This window comes from Pseudorasbora parva, chromosome 3, assembly GCF_024679245.1.
Source record: "Pseudorasbora parva isolate DD20220531a chromosome 3, ASM2467924v1, whole genome shotgun sequence".
Lineage (NCBI taxonomy): Eukaryota > Metazoa > Chordata > Actinopteri > Cypriniformes > Gobionidae > Pseudorasbora > Pseudorasbora parva.
The window spans coordinates 54,810,858-54,832,049 of record NC_090174.1 but is presented as its reverse complement, the minus strand read 5'-3'; the positions used below and the strand labels follow the sequence as shown (position 1 = coordinate 54,832,049).

General features: G+C 38.4%; 1 protein-coding gene across 2 annotated transcripts in view; it reads right to left on the bottom strand.

Annotated features, from left to right (window-relative positions):
* rtn4r (reticulon 4 receptor) overlaps positions 1–9,410 on the bottom strand; it is a 170,316-nt gene extending 160,906 nt beyond the window's left edge. The window contains exons 1-2 of one of the 2 annotated variants that reach the window (XM_067439516.1): positions 9,280–9,410; positions 6,114–6,275 (exon numbers count right to left, since the gene is read on the bottom strand). In XM_067439516.1, the coding sequence (XP_067295617.1) occupies positions 6,114–6,275; positions 9,280–9,313 (196 nt within the window). In that variant the 5' untranslated portion in view covers positions 9,314–9,410. The remainder of the gene's footprint in view (positions 1–6,113; positions 6,276–9,279) is intronic. The other variant, XM_067439517.1, reaches the window with a different exon arrangement.
* Between the last annotated feature and the right edge of the window lie 11,782 nt (positions 9,411–21,192).

The following is a 21,192-nucleotide window of genomic DNA, read 5'->3' as shown; positions in this document are numbered from 1 at the left end:
AACAACTCGCACATTATTGTACTTTCGGCTTTGAGTGCGCGTCTAAACCATCAAATACACACAGCAAATAGCCCATTTCTAAATGACTGCTTGTATAGTATTCACTTAAACACAGTTTATGTCTTAAATGGCTGTTAATATTTGTGAGAAAGTATTATGTATATTATTTAGGGTTGTCAAAATTAACGCATTAATAACGCATTAACGGAAATTCACTTTAAAAGCACATTTTTTTATTAACGCGCGATTAACGCAGCATTTTCTGTTTGATCCGTGGCCCGTAGCTGGAGAAATTGAGATCAGCCATAGACGTAAAGGATGCAGCAGCCACATTAACAGGAAAATAAAAGGGTTTGTGTTTAATTGAATTAAATATATTAAGTCCATGTTTCTCACACTGTTCAAATGAATCGTGGCACAGTTCAGTGCACACACACACACACACACACACACACACACACAAAATACCGGCAGTTCAATAGGGAACGTGGATCTCTTAAAGGAGCCATACTCTATTCCTACTGGTGGAATATGGACCTCCTCCAGCCAGGTATGGTGTGGTACTGGTTCGCTTACAGGTCGGCATGACAGCTTTCACATTACCAATTTTTCATACGAAGTGTCCCCTGTTCCCAATTAAACTGACAGTGTAAAAACACCATATATTTATATTATATTTTTAAGCTTAAGCTTAAGAGACATGAACAAGTTCTTTGATAAACATCTCTGACCTTTGATGTCTAGTCTTCATGTTCTGAGTATGGTTTCACTAAGAACAAACGTACATTTGCATAAAGCATGCATATTTGTCCATACCCATGTTGATTAGAGCATTAAAAACGTAAAAACATTAATTTAAGGTACACTTAGAACTGATACAAATTTGTTATTAAATTGCAATTAAACACAAGTTAACTCGTGGCGATATGTGATTAATCGTGATTAAATATTTTAATCAATTGACAGTCCTAATATTATTAGATCTGCATTCGGTCTTAAAGGACCCATTGGGCCCATTGACCCATTGGGCCACTGAATCTGCATTAACGACAACAGCTGGGGCAACAGCCTTAGTCCTAATGGGTTGTAGCTATCTTAGCTATCAAAATCCAGTGTTCGGCACTGTGCGGACGTGAGTTTTTGTTGTAGATGTCTGTCTTTTAAAAAAAAAAAAAAAAAAAAAAATTGTGTATTGTGCTAATTAATTGAGATTTCTTACAGCTCTTACAGGTTTTTGGCCTTGTCTGTTCCGTTGCTTCTATTACTCTCCCCTTTTTTGTAAGTCGCTTTGGATAAAAGCGTCTGCTAAATGATTAAATGTAAATGTAAATGTAAAGGGGCAGCATCTAATAAACCCGACGATTGTGTCATTAATGTTAATGCCCGCAGCTTTAAAAAGCATTAATCTATTAATTTGTGCAGTGAAAACTATGCAGTGTTATTTTATATCTGATTATGAGATGTATTTTGTAGGCCATTACCCAGACCAATGCCAATGAATCCTCGGATTAAAGTTCCCGTTCTTCGCGTGTTTTCGAAGCTTTGATTATGTTTACAGTGTGCAATATAACATGAGTTCATGTTTCGCGTGTACAAAACACAGTATTTTTCACACAATTTACTAATCTGTACAGCGCTGTTTCCTTTGTCCTAAAATCGGCCTGATGATTTCCTTGTTCTATGAAGTCCCTCCTTCAGAAACACGTAACGAGTTCTGATTGGGCCAGTGCTTCCCGTGTTGTGATTGGACAGCAGCTTAGCGCACTTTGCCCGGAAAAATCCCGCCTCTTACCATAACGGGGAGATGCAAGCGCTGAATGTGCGCTCTTCTCCACGTGGGAGAGCAACAAGACCACGCCCCCTATTTTGCGTGTTCTTGTGGGCGGAGGGTTAGTCAACAAACGGTTCTAGTGACGTCATTACAGCAGGAAGTGCAGGGGTGTAGTCCAAACCGGCCGCTCGCTGTAGGCTTTGAAAGGGAACTTCTGTTAAATAAAATATCTCGCTTGGCATTGAACTTTGAGCTTTATAACTTTACAGGTATTATTTATGCTCCAACAGCAACATTACACACTAACTAAAGTTTGAAAGATGGAATCGCGAAGGACGGGACCTGTAAAAAATAACTGAACGCCGATTTCTTGGAAAGCGTCACCTATCAGAGATGTATTTTGTATTCCAAGAACATAGAGGCATCAAATTTGACGTTCAAATTAAAGCAGGAATATGAAACTATCTGCAACTAAAGAGTATTAACTCAACACATGGGCAGCAAAGACGTTCAAATATTCACATAATTCCTATATTCAGCTGGGTTTATCAAGCGGCTGCCAAGGCTGTTTGCATAAATGTGAGACATGATATGCATGTCTAATTGATTTATCTGGCCTTGTTTATACCAAATGAAAATTATGTTTCATTGCATTCAAATTAAATATGTGTAATCAGAGCCCATGTTTTATACTGCAGGAACGAAACTTCATACTTCCACAAATGAAAATATCACATCAGGATTCTTTGCTCTCTCTCTCTCTCATTACTCTTTGCAAATGGTCACTCACACCTCCCTTCTGATTTATGTTCACTTTAAATAATTATGTTCTGCCTTTTTCATCATTTGTAATCCTTATTAGCATGTTTTATTGTGGGAATGTTTCTAAAGTAACAAATAGACCAGATAATATTTTTTTATTTGCCAAAACAAAGCAGTTTGAATAAAAAGATGTGATAATTCCTTAATATATTCAATGAACAATTCCTATAGATTGCAGTAGCTCCTCACTGCAGAAGATGTGATGGGGGTACTCATATTGTTGCTCTACCGTTTCCACATTGAGTCGTATCTAAAGTTATTCTTTTAACAGAAAACAAACTTGCTTTAAAAACTTCACTTGTTTTAATTGGTTCGATATAAGGCCTGTCGCAATAGTCAATAAATCAATAAATCGCACAATTTACACAAAAAAGAGCTCAATCATTTTTCCGGCCGCGATAATTTCCATTTGCATGCTTGTTTGTTTTCCTTGTCTCTCCCGTTGACTGTGTGCGTGCGAGCCGATCGTTTGGGGAGATGTTTATACTCAACGCGCAGACCGGTGGTGGTGTTATGAGACGTCATGCTTGGCCAGCTTCTCCTGGAGCTCGTGCTTCTTCGGTTGCGGAGCTGCACGCAAACTTAGAAAATTTGACGTGCACAGCGCCAAGCCAAACGGGGTCTCGCGCACTCCGCGATGACGTTATTTTTGCTGCGCGCAACCTCGCGCTCGGTCGGATGCGCAGAGTATAAAAGAGGCTTAAAGCTACACTGAAGTTGGCAGTTTGATAAATGCAAGTTAATTCTTCAGTTCAATCTTTGTGTAGTAAAAAAGGCACATAAGGTCCTGTAGAGATAGCAATACACATTCTCCTTTTTTGGCCAAATAAATGAAAAGCATGTCACCAATGTCTTCTCTCTTTCTGTATCAAAAACTAGCTCACCTAGATTTTAGGTCTCACCTAGGTGATTTAGATCTAGCTCAAAATCACCTAGCTTTCCTCAGAGATGGTCAGGGCAAGTTTTTTGAGCATGATTACAAGATAAAACTTTTTTTTTAATGCTGTATCCTAAACTGTTGATAATTAAGTAATATATCATATGCTAGAGTAAATTTCTGGAGTGTTAACGATTAAAAAAAAACAAAAACAAAAAACAAGAACCGTACAGAACCGAACCGTGGGTTTTGTGAACCATGCCACCCCTATGCACCTCATCTGTTGCAGTTTTCATCATTGCAGTTGTTTGTTTTTGGTCTTTTGTTCATTTATTGTAATGATTTATTGATTAATGATTTATTGATTAATGAATTATTTATTGATATTTTAAATTTTCAGTTTTCAGTGATAGTCTTTAGAAATAAAGGTTTATTGATCTTTGAAAAAATGTACCTGCATTATTTTGCCATTATCATTATTTTAGATGAAAATGGTCTCAGAACGACAATATTATCGTTTATTGCAATAATTTCTTGGCCAATTTATCGTCCAGCAAAATGTTATCGTGACAGGCCTAGTTAGATACAAACACTGTGGTTTGCACATTGTGTGAATGTGCACCTATATAACTAAGTATTTTAGAAGAATATTTTAATTCTTTTGCTTTTAAATCTTGTTTCACCTTCACTGAAAAGCCTGTAGTTCCTTGTATTTCTTAAAAAGTATTTTTATTTGAGTGGCTGTTCCTTTACCCATCTCAGTCCACATGCACTTTGACTTCAAATACTTAAGTAGATTAATAAGTTGGCACTTCTGCTTTCACTGGAGTAATATTAAATCAAGTTGAATTAGAAAATATGTGTGCTTTATCACCCACTGATTAGGCCTATTATTATAAAACTGGCTGCAACTTCACAAATATGCTGGATTAGTATATACAGTGGGAGGAGTTGGATTCTGGATCCAAGGGTGTAGATTTGGTTTGAACATTGGGCGGTTGAACGTTGGTATGCTGCCTTTTTTTTTAAAATTATTCTTTGTTTTATCTATCTATCTATCTTAACTGATTACAAATTCAACATATACAAATATGAAAAGACAACATTTAGACATTTATTTTAAGATTTTTACATTCCCCCTTAATGCATTTTAACTTTACAAAGCTGCTGGTTTTCTATAGCATTTCCTATTTGATTTTATTGATTGAATGGCATCTTCTTTATCTGATTACCTGCTCCTCCTCTCCCTCTGCTGACTTATCTACCCTGCTGCTATATTTACCTTGAATCTTATAAAAACATGTTAAGAGATTATACACCTCATAACATTATGACATTTTTGTATAATCATTCGTAAAATTTTAACATAGTAGATTATAAAAAGAAAGAAATTAAGTATTGAAACCGCTAGTAGGCAGCAGCGATTCACTGTTTTAATGAGTGAGCTACTTAAATCGTTCATTTATTCAATTCGTTCAAAAAGTCAGATTAATTTAGGAAGAATACAAACACCAATGTGAATACTTTTGTCATTGATAATTACAGACACTTGAAAAATGAACAAAACAGACAGCTGCTTTGGTAACTTGCTATACTGATATAGCTAAATACATTGCAATGGATTAGCTAGCTAAAATATGTGGTGTGTACGGCGTGACCAATTGGTTCAATGGAGGGGGAGTTTTTTTTTTTCTGATTTATTATGCCAAACTAATATTTGATTAGGAACAAAATTATTGTTACAAAATAAATGAATTCTAAATATTTTTTTATTTGATCTACTGTTATTTTTATGTTGAAATATTAGGGGGGTTGTAACTGATGGATTTGAATATTGGGGGGCTTTCCTCCCCCCCATCTCCCATAAACTACGCCCCTGTCTGGATCCAACCCCACCCCTGGATTGCACGTTGTGCAGTGAGGACCATCTCATACATTGTAAAAAAAAAATATTTGTTGAAATTGTAAATAAAACAAAAATAGCAGTGCATTTTACAGGAAAATACTATTTCAGTCGTTTCACGTTTATTTAAATGTTACTTGCCACTTCTTTGCAATTATTTGTGAAATTTACACTGTACAAATGTTCATGATTTATCGTCCTAAAATATTTTGGGTTTCTATTTATTAAACCAATTTATTAACTCAAATGTTTAATTTCAATTAACTCAATTCAAAGCAACCAGTAACTTTCTTTAAATTAGACCAACAATATTTTGTACAGTGTACTAGTCATTTGGAAATCGTTTTTATACCAAATTTTTGTTCAGTTGTTCAGTACTATCATAAGAAAGTGTCCCCTCAGAACAAAAATACCCTTTAAAAATAATGCAGTTTGCATTTTTTTTTCCTTCTCAATCCTATATTAGCCAATCAGTCTGCTTTTGCACTGTCCCGACAAATAAAATAAATATCATTTAAAAACATATATTTCTTGACAAAACATAACAACTTTGTGCTAAAATGCTGGAGCTTGATGCTGCATGAAAACATAAACCAGGCTTTGGACAGATCAGACAGGCCTATAGCACATGACAGTTACAAAACACAGCTACTGTAGCATCAGTTGGTAAAGACACACATGAGACTCCAGGAAACAGTGGAGAGAGACTAACAAACATGAAAGTGCAAGTGTGTTTTTACCGTGTTCCCGAATCTTTATCATATGACTCTCAGATGAAAAGCAGCTTTGTACGTGACCCATGAGGCTGAAGTGTGGATTTAGAAAGGAAACCCGGTCTTTGACAGTGAGCTGCAGCATCGACCGCGGTAGAGGGGAGAGCAAGGGGACGACGGTCAATACACCTAGACCCAATTAAAGCAGACTCTGAATGTAGTCAATGCTGTAATTGCAGTACCTTTCAGAAGTCATTTGATATAGTTAAGCAAACATACATGAAATGCACTTCTCACATGACAGTATGGAAGCAGAGGTTGATTTTTTTAGGGATGCACTGCGGCAGAGCAAAACGATCCACACAGCAGACCTTAGTAGATATAAAAGCACGGTGTGGTGCTTTGATATCTTACACTTACTTGCTATTATTTGTTTTTGGGAGATGATTTTTGCACACTAATTGTCTAGCATGTAGTATTAATGCCCCTGGAAAGTAAAAAAAGATTTTCCAAAAACCATTAGTGTACCTTCATACCAATGATTTTATAATTTATTTAGAATAAAAAACTATGGATATCATAAGCTAAATTAATTCCACAATGTAATTTTTTCGCAACGCTGTCTTATCATATTAGATACATTTGAGTGTGTTGAATATAACAGTGAATAGTTTACTTTTGATGAATGTATCCAAACAGTCTGCTTATTTCTCTGGATTTAAAAATTCTTGGAAACATTTAGGATAATGCAAGTAACCCAGTCAACAAAGGCCATGTCCACACTAATACGTTTTCATTTGAAAACACATCTTTTTCTCTCTGTTTTGGCCTTCCGTCTACGCTGAGACGACGTTTTAAAGGGATACTTCACCGCTTTTTAATATTAAACTATGTTATTCCCTTAACTAAGACGAGTTGATACATACCTCTCTCGTCTCAGTGCGTGCACTTAATCTCTCTGACGCGCGGTGACGATCTGATAGCATTTAGCTTAGTCCACTAAGCCCAGTTCATTCACTATGGTACCAAACAGAGAACAGAGTTAGAAGCCAGCAAACACCTCCACGTGTTCCCTATTTAAATACATTTACACAAATAGTTGAACGATCTAGTATGGTGACATAAAATAAAACGTGCTGCTTTTCTAGGCGGAGTAAAAAGGAGAACTATAATGTATGGCGGAATAGCACTTCTGAGAGTACTTCGACTCGGCGCAGTAAAAAGTCCCGGCTGAAACATCCTCCCTCCCTCTCTCATTTCAGTCAATAGGGGGGAGGGGGAGATGTGAGGGAAGATGTTTTAGCCGGGACTTTTTACTGCGCCATAGTGAATGAACTGGGCTTAGTGGGCTAAGCTAAATGCTATCAGAATGTCCTCGCGTGTCAGAGCGATTAAGTGCACGCACTGAGACGAGAGGTATCAACTCGTCTTATTAAGGGAATAACATAATTTAATATGAAAAAGTGGTGAAGTATCCCTTTAAGGCAACAGAAACAGCTTTTTGAAAGCACTCTCCAAAAATTGAAAATGCCGTCTTCGCGTCATAGTGGGGACTGTGAAGACGGCGATATTTGAAAACGATGACACATGGATGAGTGGAGTTTGATATTAGACCAAACATAATGACTGGACGCATCAGTGAATGATAAGATATTTTGCTTAAAGGGTTAGTTCACCCAAAAATTTAATTGATGTCATTAATGACTGACCCTAATGTCGTTCCACACCCGTAAGACCTCCGTTCATCTTCGGAAAACTATATTTTAGTCCCAGAGCATATGCAGTCTATGCCCACTTTACTGTCCATGTCCAGAAAGGGAATAAAAACATCATCAAAGTAGTCCATATGTGACATCAGTTAGTTCATTAGAATCTCTTGAAGCATTGAAAATACATTTTGGTCCAAAAATAACAAAAACTACGACTTTATTCAGCATGTTCTTCTCTTCTGTGTTCCTCAAATAAAGATTCACACGGCCATGAATCAGAGAATCGCTCAATGATTCGGCTCGCCAACGTCACGTGATTTCAGCGGTTTGACACGCGATCCAAACTGCTGAAATCACATGACAATGGCAAGCCAAATCATTGATCGATTCACTGATTCATGGCCGTTTGAATCGTTATCTTTGTTGAATAAAGTCGTAGTTTTTGATATTTTTGGACCAAAATGTATATGGACATATGGACTACTTTGATGATGCTTTTATTCCCTTTCTGGACATGGACAGTAAAGTGGGCATTGACTGCATACGCTCTGGGACTAAAATATAAAAAAATCTTAAACTGTGTTCTGAGGTCTTACAGGTGTGGAACGACATTAGGGTGAGTCATTAATGAAATCAATTTCCTTGTGGGGTGAACTAACCCTGCCAGAAGAATAGTGTGACAACTTTATGATGTCTGTATCCTCTCAATGAGCTTTTATGAGGTTTTACACATGCTCACTGAGTTGAATTTGGCATTTACAGACGTTTAGTGTGGATAACCTTAGTGTGAAATAGGTGGAGAGCTTTTTAGAACGAAAACTCGTTTTTCAATCTATCTGGATTCATGTAGACGTCGCCAAAATATATAACACCGTTAAAGTGTTTTTTATTTTAAATATATTTTAATCGAAATATTATAGATATGCCTTTAATTTCAGCGCTACTAGCGTCAATCTCCGCTTGCAATCAAGCAGACGCCATATTGTGCCAACTAACGTTATCCGCTGAACGTTCAAACAAGCAAAACAATTGATCAATCTACACACAGTATTTTGCCCTTTTCGGGGAAATAACGTTATAGAATACTCACGAAGAGGTTTACTATATTTGTATCTGTAATTCTCAATCCAACTCAATAATATGCAGTTACAATAGCCTACATCAGATTTAGCACACGGGCATGGCACCTGTCGATGATTTCCACCCACTGCAAAACATCTTTAAATATAAACTATCATTATGCACGTAAATATTTAATCAAAATTTTATTGTATAACGTTAATTATTCCAGCAAACAATATAGCATTAGAAACTTGTAAAGTAGAATCAAACTAGCTCATTTTATTTAACTTTTTCCATTATTCCAAAAGTGTGTATATTTACAAAACAATCCGTGGACTTACTTAGCCGATCATTAATAATCATGTCCATGTTCAATGAATGATGTAAATCTGTCAGTTTAGCGGTGAAACGCCAAAGCTTACTTGTTATGATGTGCGTTCCCACAGACCGTTCCATTCAAGCGGCAACCTCCCACGTCTCTTGAAGTCAACACGGAAGTGATTTAAACTGCATGCCCGCTAGAGACCAACGGGGGATTCAAATCTGTAGCTCCTCCATGTTAAAGTGCCCAACTTTACAGCAGGACAAAAATATGTTTACAACCTGGTACAAACAGTGGTTTTGGTCTAGACAAACAATTGAGCCCTTCATGACGAAAAAAAAAATACTAAGCCTTAAAAGGCGTGGCTACTTGAGTGACATTATGAATAAAGTGAATGCTAAAAAGGTGTGGCCTTCAGCATCATACAATTCTACTATGTATTTATTTATTTATTTATTTATTATGTTTTGCCAGTTAGGCTATTATCAGAATCCAAGACCAGTCTTTATATTTTTCATAAGCTTTATATATTCACTTGTGTTTTAATTATAGTTTATGGATAATTTTGTTAAGAGACTCATCTGAAAACATTTGAAATAGAATATATTAGGCCTGTGGCTTTATCATATTCTGCTTTTAGACAGGGAGAGTTAAAGGAATAGTAAAGTAGCAACAACATCATTAAAGTAATTTGTGTGTGTTTTAATTGTATAAAGAGATGCAAGTATGTTGTTTATAGCCTACAAATAAAAAAAAACATAATTTACAAAACAATTATGTCTGAAGTACATTCATGCAACAATGTCTGCTCTTGCATCAACATGACACATGCAGCAACTCATTTTGGAGATTAATATTTTGTAAATAAAATGGTAATGATAGGCCTTGAAAGTGGTAGCTGTGTAGCCATCAATGTTTTTGAAAGAAGCCTCTTATGCTCACCAAGGCTAATTTGATTGAAAAATACAGTAAAAACAGTAATATTGTGAATTTGTGTTGCTTAACCCAGGGTTAAAAAGATGTTAACCCAGGATGAAGTGTAGTGTGGTGTGTGCTTTAGAGTTTAGAAACTGCGCAAGTTTGTTGTCTCTGTCTCTGTCTCTGTCTCTGTCTCTGTCTCTGTCTCTGTCTCTGTCTCTGTCTCTCTCTCTCTCTCTCTCTCTCTCTCTCTCTCTGTCTCTGTCTCTGTCTGTCTGTCTCTCTCTCTCTCTCTCTCTCTCTCTCTCTCTCTCTCTCTCTCTCTCTCTCTCTCTCTCTCTCTCTCTCTCTCTCTCTCTCTCTCTCGTGTCTCATTTGTCTGTATCTCTCGTCTCTGCTTACCTTGAACGTGGAAAAGGTCACCCCACTCCTCTGAGCGTGTTGCGGGCCACGTTCACAGGAAATTAATGGTTTGTGCCAGCGATTGCCGCTGCTCCCTCCCCAGCGTAATATTTTTGGTTTACTTAAAGGACACATTTATTGAAGGAATATATAAATATGGATTTCTGACAGGCACTTAGTTTGATACATTTGTATATCAGGCCCTTTTTTTGGCTTCATTGCTCAAGTAAAGTATTTCAGAGGCAACACATATATAATAGACAAAGAGCGTCAGCTTTCAGCACGGTTAGAGTGCCTTGTGTTCTGCAGGGTGCAGTTCTGAGCGCTGACTGATGTTCTTTTGCTCAGAATGGGGGACACTGAGGGAAATCATTGGCACATCCATGGCTGTATGAACTGATACAACTGTCGGATTATGGTTGAAATGATTTGCCAAACCAGTCCTAGCGAAAATAATCCACTCAGCATGTCCTTCCAATGACCTGAACAACATGTAATATTTCACATATTACAGCAGTCACAATGTGGTCAAACTTATTGTTACTGAACATTAGTCTTCATTTCTTTAAACGGAAGTGTCAGACTAATTGTGGAAAATAAATTTTAGCCCTACAGTATGTTCTCTATCCTGACAACCATCTTTTTGTATTTTAGCCCATGCTAGCTTATGATTCATTACCATCTGCTCAATATGGCCTTGACTGTCCGATTGTTACATTAGAACCCTACAGTCACCTCAACTGGCTCTATTAATCAAACTGACCTGCTCTGGAGCCCCTTAAACATTTATAATTTGTGCTTTAGTGCAGATAAAATGACACAATCTGGTTTCAAGCTGTTGCAGAAAAAAAGCATAAACATTGTTTGTTTGAAAGTACATTGGAAATTACATTTTATTTGACGGAACACGTTCAAGATGGTAATTATTTACTCACTTCTGGAAGCTGATGCACCTGTCCATGTTCTGTCAAACATTTAAGGTTTAACCCCTTTCCCCACACCAAATGGGCATAGATGACATACTCAAAAAAAAAGTTGCTACTCATAAGTCATTCTGAATAGACACATAATCAACTTGAGAGTTTACAGTTCAAGACTCAGAATAATATTGTGTTGGTCCTGCTTTTTCTGCCAAAACAGCCCTGACCCGTCGAGGCATGGACTCCACTAGACCCCTGAAGTTGTGCTGTAGTATCTGGTACCAAGTTGTTAGTAGCAGATCCCTTAAGTCCTGTAAGTTGCGAGGTGGGGCCATGGATCGGACTTGTTTGTTCAGCACATCCTACAGATGCTCAATTGGATTGAAATCTTGGGAATTTAGAGGCAAAGTTAACACCTCAAACTGGTGTTGTGCTCCTCAAACCATTCCTGAACAATTTTTGCTTTGTGGCAGGTGCATTATCCTGCTAAAAGAGACCACAGCACACCAGGTATACCGTTTCTATGAAAGGCTGTATATGGTCTGCAACAATGCTTAGGTATGTGATACGTTAACATCCACATGGATGGCAGGACCCAAGGTTTCCCAGCAGAACATTGCCCAAAGCATCACACTGCCTCCGCCGGCTTGCCTTTTCCCATGGTGCATCCTGGTGCCATGTGTTCCCCAGGTGAGTGACGCTCTCACACCTGGCCATCCACATGATGTAAAGGAAAATGTGATTTATCAGTAGAGGCCACCATCTTCCATTGTTCTGTAGTCCAGTTCTGATGCCCACTGTTGGCGCTTTCTGTGGTGGACAGGAGTTAGCATGAGCACCCTGACTGGTCGGCGGTGCACTGTGTACACTTCTGACATCTTTCTATCAGAACCAGCATTAACTTCTTGAGGAATTTGAGCTACAGTAGCTCTTCTGTTTGATCAAACCACACAGGCCAGCTTTCACTCCCCACAGGCATCAAGGAGCCATGACCCTGCCACCGGTTTACCACTGTTCCTTCCTTTGACCACTTTTGATAGATCCTGACCACTGCAGACTGGGAAAACCCCACAAGAGCTGCAGTTTTGGAGATGCTCTGACTCAGTCGTTAAGCCTTCATAATTTGGTCCTTTGTCAAACTCGCTCAAATCCTTACGCTTACCCATTTTTCCAACTTCGAGGACATTATCTCTTCACGTGGTCATAATGTTATGCTTGATCGGTGTCAGCTCAAACATAAAACCAAACAAATGTAATATGAAGAATAGCCTATATTTTTAAATGTATAAAAATATTATGTGGTTGTGGTGTAGCCATTTAGAAACACAATGAAGCTGAAGCCATTAGTCTGCTCATGCTTCACTTCAAATCTAAGGATGTTTTCTCTCAAACTATTTTAAGAAACATTTTCTAAGACCATGTTGTGTGTTTTAGGAGAAGGCTAATAAAAGGCTAAGAATAAAAAAGTATTGGTCCCCATTCAGGCTATTGTCTATGTCTGGTGTGACAAACTGCCCCATTCACGATTCTGTTGTTCTCACTCGACAAACCTTTCACACCTCTACCATCATGTGCCATGAGACATAATCTTCATTATTCTTTTATCATTATTCTATTGTTTTTTTTTCCAGAGAATTTTAGCCTTTATTCAGCATTATGGCTAATAGTCTCTGATATATGAATACGTTGTTATTCTATTCAAAATAACAAAAATTACAGATTGATTATTTTGCACTCCTGACAAATTAAGGGTGCGTTCACACTTGTCATGTTTGGTTCGATTAAAACGAACCCTGGTGCGGTTGCTCGGTTAGTGCGGTTCATTTGAACATATGTGAACGCTGCCATCCGAACCCTGGTGCGCACCAAACAAGCGGACCGAGACCGCTAAAAAGATGGGTCTCGGTCCGCTTCCAAACGAACTCTGGTGCGGTTCGATTGATATATGAACGCAACACGGACCAAAGACATGTAAACGGACCAAAAACCAGACGTATAATGTCACAAGATGCCACGCATAATGCAGCTGATTTGACGACGCGGAAAGATCGGTGTACGTTATCCAAAATGAGTAACTTTAACGTTAGAGGGCAAACGTAGAGCAACGAGGAAGAGCCTCATCAATATTTGGTCAGACGAGCATGTTTCGAAAATGCTAGAAAAAACACACAAAAAGCATACCTGGCTCTTCTCATCAAAGTTCCTGTGCTGCCCATTATTAGCAGGTACAGACGACAGAACGGCTGTCTTTTGCACAACGGAGGAAATCCTGCTGCTGTTTTGAATATTTTAAACACTTTATGAGCTCTTCATGAGTTCTCAGCGGGTAAAAATAATGCCACATGTACACACATAAAATGATCGCGTTTAATCCAGCACACAGCGTTGAACATTTCATGAGCTCTTCATGAGTTCTCTGGTAAAAAATAATGCCATATGTGTTACACGCATAAAATGATCGCGTTTAATCCAGCACACAGCGTTGTTTTGAATGTTGTGAACATTTCATGAGCTCTTCATGAGTTCTCTGGTAAAAAATAATGCCATATGTACACGCATAAAATGCCCGCGCGTGTAATCCGCACACAGCATTGTTTTGCATGTTCGGTAAACGAGCTCCTACGTCATATAAGCCGACCAATCAGGTTGTGAGCGTCTCCCTGTGCCTTTGGTTCGGTAACTTTAGGTGCGCTGTTAAAAATGCCCGTGTGAACGCTATGCGGACCAGGACTATTATGTTTGTTTTTGTTTTTTGGTCCGGACCAAACTAACCAAACGAACCGAACTACAAGTGTGAACGCACCCTAAGAAATGAATGCCACTGCAACCTTGTTTTTTCATAAACAGTGTTCAAATATCAAAGCTTAAATCTTCCTAATGATACTAAATCTGTCCAGATTAAGTACAAGTGTGATATTATTGTGCAGTCAATGTTGAACAACAATAATCTGGGGCTGTTTTAGGGGGAAACACGAATTTGGCCTCACTAAGATTATTGGGATGCTTTTTTCCGGGCTCCCTCAGATTTTTAAATGCGTTATTTTTATGCTGTAAATCTGACAGACTTCAAACAAGGCAGAGAAAGCTCTCTGAAGCGCACCCCAAACACACACACACACACAGCTGCCCTTGCTGAGCACTATTCTTACAAATTTGATGTGAATAGCTCTAATGAATTGACCAAATAATTCACAACATGACATGAGACACTGCTGTGTTCTCTACCTAATTCTCATCTAAATGTCCCTGACATTTCTATCCAACCACTTGGATGTACTATTTACCACATCGACAGCACAATTTAGCTCCAGCAAAGCCAAATGAATTGAAGTGTTGTTGATCAGTAAATTATGGCTCTCTGATGTCTGGTGCTGTTTATCTGACATGGAGAACTTGATGATTCAGTCTCACCAGTTTTGCAAAGGAAGATTTCTGTGGTCAGCTTTTGTTTATTTTTAACAAGTAATTCAGAACTTGCACTTACTGTTTACTGGTCTACGGTATAGGCTAAGCCTACTGTTTTCAGCTAATCACATATTACATATAGCCCTATAGGTGAAACAATGATTATTCACAATATGTTTGTTCTTTGTCACTCAAAATTGTTCACAGAAATCCTGAGGATTCATTTTTCATGTATTAAAATGCATAGCTGAATATCGTGTTCTTTCTTTTAAGATTTTCTTTTCAGCAATGGTGCAATAGATCAAAACTGACAGTAAATACATTTATAATGTAATATTATTATACATTTTGTATACATTATACATTATATTTATCAAAGAAAAATGCATCATATATACAATATAAGCAGCACAGTTGTGTTTAACATTGATAATAATACCTAATACATGTTTCTTGAGCATCAAATCAGCATTTCAGAATGATTTGTAATAATATTTCCCAATATTGCTGGTTCTACCATATATTGACCAAGTAAATGCAGCATTTGCATAAGAGAAACAACAAACAAAAAAGCTTACTGGCCTACTAAACTTTTGAATATTCATTTTTGATAATATCAAGATTTTTTTTGACACCATTTTAGAGTAAATACATAATTAGGGACATTGAATACAGAATGTATTCTCTTCATCACAGCACCTATTAGCAGGTGTGATCTATTAGGCAGCAAGTGAACATTTGTCCTCAAAGTTTAATGTGTTAGAAACACGCGTAAGGATTTGAGGGAGTTTGACAAGGGCCAAATTGTGATAACTAGATGACTGGGTCAGATCTTATGGGGTGTTCCTAATTTGTAGTGTTCAGTATCTATTGAAAGTGGTCCAAACAAGGAACAGTGGTCCAAACAAGGAACAGTGGTCCAAACAAGGAACAGTGGTGAACCAGCAACAGGGTCATGGATGGCAACAAAAACAGACGGTCCGATCAAACAGACAAACTAAACTATTGTAGCTCAAACTGCTCAAGAAGTTAATGCTGGTTTTGATAGAAAGGTGTCAGAATACACAGTGCATCGCAGTTTGTTGCATATGGGGCTGTCAGGGTGCCCATGCTGACCCCTGTCCACCGCCGAAAGCGGCAACAGTGCACGTGAGCATCAGAATTGGACCACGGAGCAAAGGAAGAAGGTGGCCTTGTCTGATGAATCACATTTTCTTTTACATCACGTGGATGGCCGGGTGCATATGTCGCATTCCTGGGGAACACATGACACCAGGATGCCCTATGATGTTACTTTGACATGTATCACCTACCTAAGCATTGTTGCAGACCATGTACACCCTTTCATGGAAACTATATTCCCTGGTGGCTGTGGCCTCTTTAAAGGAGCACTATGTAGTATTTTTGCAGTAAAATATCCAAAAACCACTAGGCCAGTGTTATATATTTTGTTCAGTTGAATACTTACAATATCCCAAATGTTTCCAACTATTTGTAAATTGTGAGAAAATTGCTATTTTAACCAAGGACCGGGACGTTTCAGCATAGCGTTTGAGCGAGTCACCTGTCAATCTCTGCTGCGTTCCACTCCACTTTTAGACACGCACTTGCAAACTTCCCTAAGCACTTCCCCTTGGAGGAATCCCTGCCACCATTTTGAAGTGCGTCTCACTTCGTGAAGGGGACAAGGGAAGTTTATATGGACAGACCCTTCGATTTTGACCGAGTGAGCGTGTCTACTTCATATGTACACTTCAGGCAGCTTCATATACCACAGTGCAACGCGATTGTGACGTCACAACATATCACGTTTAATTTACCCCACCACAAACAACTCTATGATATTTTAATAACATTTAAAACAACCCAAACACATCCATATACATATAGAATGCTGCATTAAACAATTTCATAAAGGAAAAAAATAAATAATTACTCCATAGTGGATTCCAAGTGATCAAGGGCTTAGGGCATTCCAGTTCAGTCCATTGCAAAGTTTCCCCCAGTAGTGGGCACGTAGCAAACTGGAACGCAGCACGCGTCATATCTGCGTTACCCTCGGTTTTATTCTGCAGAAGCGCTTTTCTCTTAGCAGTGTGAACGTCACAGCAACAGAGTAAAGTCATAACATAATTTTAAACACACTTAAATGTATCTAATATGATAAACAGAGCTGCTTTACCTTATAATCATGACCGGAAAAAGCGGAAGTACGCGTGCCCGGCAACTGTGTCCCGTCCCGTCATAATAAAAGCCCCGGTACTCGCGAGCCGTGTGTTTGTGTAGCAATCGCTCCAGCGGCCGTGCTCAGCTCCACAACACTCGGTCCTGCTCTGCTTCACACTACAGTAACGTTAATAATTGCATCCATCAACATGATTTCTGCCCGAGTCCTATTTTCAACCAGCTGTGAGGTGAAGACCACATGTCCCAAGATACTGCGCTCACACTTGGCGTCATCAAACTCCACCTTTGTTTAGGATAGGCGCCCTCCAGTGGACAGAAAGTTGCATAGTGCACCTTTAAGCAGGATAATACTCCTTCCACAAAGCATAAAAGTTTCAGGAATGGTTTGAGGAGCACAACAACGAGTTTGAGATGTTGACTTGGCCTCCAAATTTCCCAGATCTCAATCCAATCGAGCATCTGTGGGATGTGCTGAGCAAACAAGTCTGATAACTTAAATGACTTCAGGGGTCTAGAGGAGTCCATGCCTCAACAGGTCAGGGCTGTTTTGGCAGCAAAAGGGGGACCAACACAATATTAGGTCATAATGTTATGCGGTGTAAACAAAACAAATGAACTGAAGGTCAATTTACACATAATACTAACTAATGAGTTTATAAAAACATAATTTATGTAAATGAGCAGCATTTTAATATTGTTTTTAAAAAAGCTTCTACATCTCGCCTGTTAGGGCACAGAATCATACATAAAAGGTTGCATTAACAAAGCCATGAAACAGAGGACGATGGGTTTTCTGGCATGGCCTATACTTTTGTATTTGTTGGCTTCATTGATTTAGATATTTGATATGGTGACCTACTCATGCAACTCTTCTAGCAGAATGGAAAAGGTAATACAAATATTTAATGAAGATGAATTTGCAAACTCAAATAGATTTTTAAAATACATTTCTAAAAGTCCTTCTTAATGGAGAGGATTGGGCTGTGATGGAAGGTGAAAAGGTTGTTGATGTGGGTATAACTGTGCGCTAATGTTAATACTGTGACAATCTCACAGGCTCCTTTTATCATTAGCCTCAGATTTCCTCCTTTTCAATTTTTTAGGCATATATGAATGCAGTGTATGTCATTAATCTTTCAAAGCAAGTAAGAATAGCCTTCCCGTGCCCATCAGAAAATGCATAGTTCATGGTCTAGCTGTTTTATGGGTCAGTGTTAATGGAACCGCTGGCAGAACCGCACACAGATCCGTGAGTCATACGGTCACTCCGAACAAACATGTTTACGTCTTCGTTGCTTTTATCTAGCGCTAATGCTGCCGTTCGTGCTCCAGGTTTGATTTCACACTGGGAGTGTGTCGCACATTGAGGGTCTGAGTAATTGAAATGCGATTGTTTCAATTCTTTCTTCTCACTTATATCGCAGGAGAGTTCAGAGCGTTTTACCGAGTCGTGTTGTAAAGCTTGCTCTGCGTGTCTCCCGGTTTCACAGCTCTGATTATAATCAATGCTAATGTGACTACCGATATGGCTCGCAGACATTCTGCTGTGAGTCACAGAGGACAGGAAAATAAAAAAACATGCCTGTTCACAGGGTTTTGGTTGCGGTTCACAATAGCATTTAACAGGTGTGTGTTGACTCCTTTAAAAATAAGTGGTGGTTTTTAGGCCTGTATTTTAATATACAGAGTACAGTTAATCCTGATAAATTGGTACATTTTTTGACATTAAAATATAGATCAATTTACCTGATTACATCCTATAATATTTTCTCTGACAATGTTGTAAAGGTTTACTCTTATCTCTACTCAGGATTAAAAATTAGCATACATGAGATATCATTTAAACCTCACTGCACATTTAAAAATGATGAACTTCCTGATTTTTGGTTCCTCGTCTTTCTCGTCCATGAGACGTCCTCATTAATTCTGCCCAGAGTGTGTTGGTTACTTTGAAAGGGCTTTTTTTCTCATATAATTTAGTTTAAAAGAGAGACCACACTGGATCAATATAGGCCGAGTCAATGATGGATGGTACGCCATTTATTAATTTCACCTCAGGACAAATTAAAACCACTCTGGTTTCCTTTAACGTGGTGCATATGAGCAGAAATAGCTGCCTGGTTTGTGACTTTACATAATCTTGGTTTGATCAACATGTATGTCATGAACAGCCTTCTTTTGATTTGTATTTTATTTATTATCACTCATTTTTATGGCTCAGGTTATATTTAAAGTGCCCGTATTATGTTATATGTTAAGGTTATTATGTTAAGGTTTCCTTATGTTGTTTAGGGCATCTTCTAAGGGTTTAAATTAGTGGCGCGCGTGTGTGTGTGTGTGTGTGTGTGTGTGGGGGGGGGGGGGTGCATGTGGGTCCTGTGTGTTTGGGGGCATTGATGATTATGTATCGACAATAGCCAGGGATGTTATCAAAAGCATCATATAATAGCGAGACTATATTTGGCATTTCAAATTAATGTAGACCTGCTATATTATTATTAGGCCACTTTTATTATTAAATGAATAGGCTATTACAATGAATTTGCCACGCAATATTTTCACAGGGCATCACTGCATAACTGACACGCTGTGAGGATAATAAAAGATTTGGCTAGTACTCGTCTTTGAAAATGCTTTGATTTTTTTTAGGTCTATTAGACAGTGAATTATAGGCCTATAAGTCATATTATTAACAGTCTATAATATTTCTTAACACTGAAGTCAAGAATAGCTTTATTTCAAGCACAGACTTAAAACAACCTGTTTAACACAAAATACTTTTCTTCTCTCTTTTCACTATGTGCAGCCACAAGAGATATATTATGGGAATAAATGAAGACACTTATATAGCGTTATCAGCATGTGTTAGATGCAGCTCTTGTCATCTCGGAGAAAATATGCGCCGTTAATTCAGCGTGTTGAATGGCGTTTTTACTTGAACTTTCTGTATTGAGGTTAAAGACTTCTTAAACTGCAACTCTAATTCATAGTTTGCACACTGCTTGTGTGGTATCTATTGGCTATAGCCTTAAAGGATAAAACTCCATCCTCATAACCACACCACCCCCAAACCCCATGTCGGAAACAAAACACCTATTACCATATCTGAAGTTCAGCTCCAGAGGCTTCCTCAGAAAGTACACAGTGATGTGAACAGTAACGATGACGTTGGTTTTACCATCAATTCTAGCCCGTGTCCTCATGCTTTGGAAGTGGAGTAAAATGATTATCTTTCGTAGCACAGAAAACAGCATCTTCTTGAAATGTCGACTACACAAACCAAACTCTTCCAGGCCTTATAGTTACACTGTAAACCCTAGCACTCAAAATACTTGATTGGTTTGAGTAGGGCAAACTTAAATTAAACTGTTAAATGAACTGTTGTGAATAGATTTTTTCTTTTCTTTTGAGTTCACAGCACTGACATATTTCAAGTAAACTGAACCGTTTAATTGTCTTAAGTTGTATGAACTCAATTCCTTTCATTTCGACTGATAGTTTAACTGAAACTGGGCTGGGATTTTTATTTCCCAGCATGCTTTTCCCATGGCACTCAAAAGAGAGAGTCTTCTTCTTTTTCTTTCGGCTGTTCCCTTCAGGGGTCGCCACAGCGAATCATCTGCCTCTATCTAGTCCTATCCTTTGTATCCTCTTCTCTCAGACTGACTACCTTCATGTCCTCCTTCACTACATAACCTCCATAAACCTCCTCTTTGGTCTTCCTCTTGACCTCCTGTCTGGCAGCTCTAACCTCAGCATCCTTTTACCAATAATCTCCCTCCCCTGAACATGTCCAAACCATCTCATCCTGACCTCTCTAACTTTGTCTCCAAAACATCTCACATGTGCTGTCCCTCTGATGTACTCATTCCTGATCCTATCCATCCTCATCACTCCCAAAGAGAACCTCAACATCTTCAGCTCTGCTACCTCTAGCTCTTCCTCCTGTCTTTTCCTCAGTGCAACTGTCTCCAAACCACACAACATCACTGGTCTCACTACTGTCCTATACACCTTTCCTTTCATTCTTGCTGGTACACTTTTATCACACAACAGACCTGACACTTTTCTCCACTGAATACATGCAACTAGTTAAAGGGTTACTTCAGTGATTTAGCATTAAGCTTTGTATCAGTAGAAACCCAGTAGTATATTAAAATAATGGTACTTTCCCTCCTCAT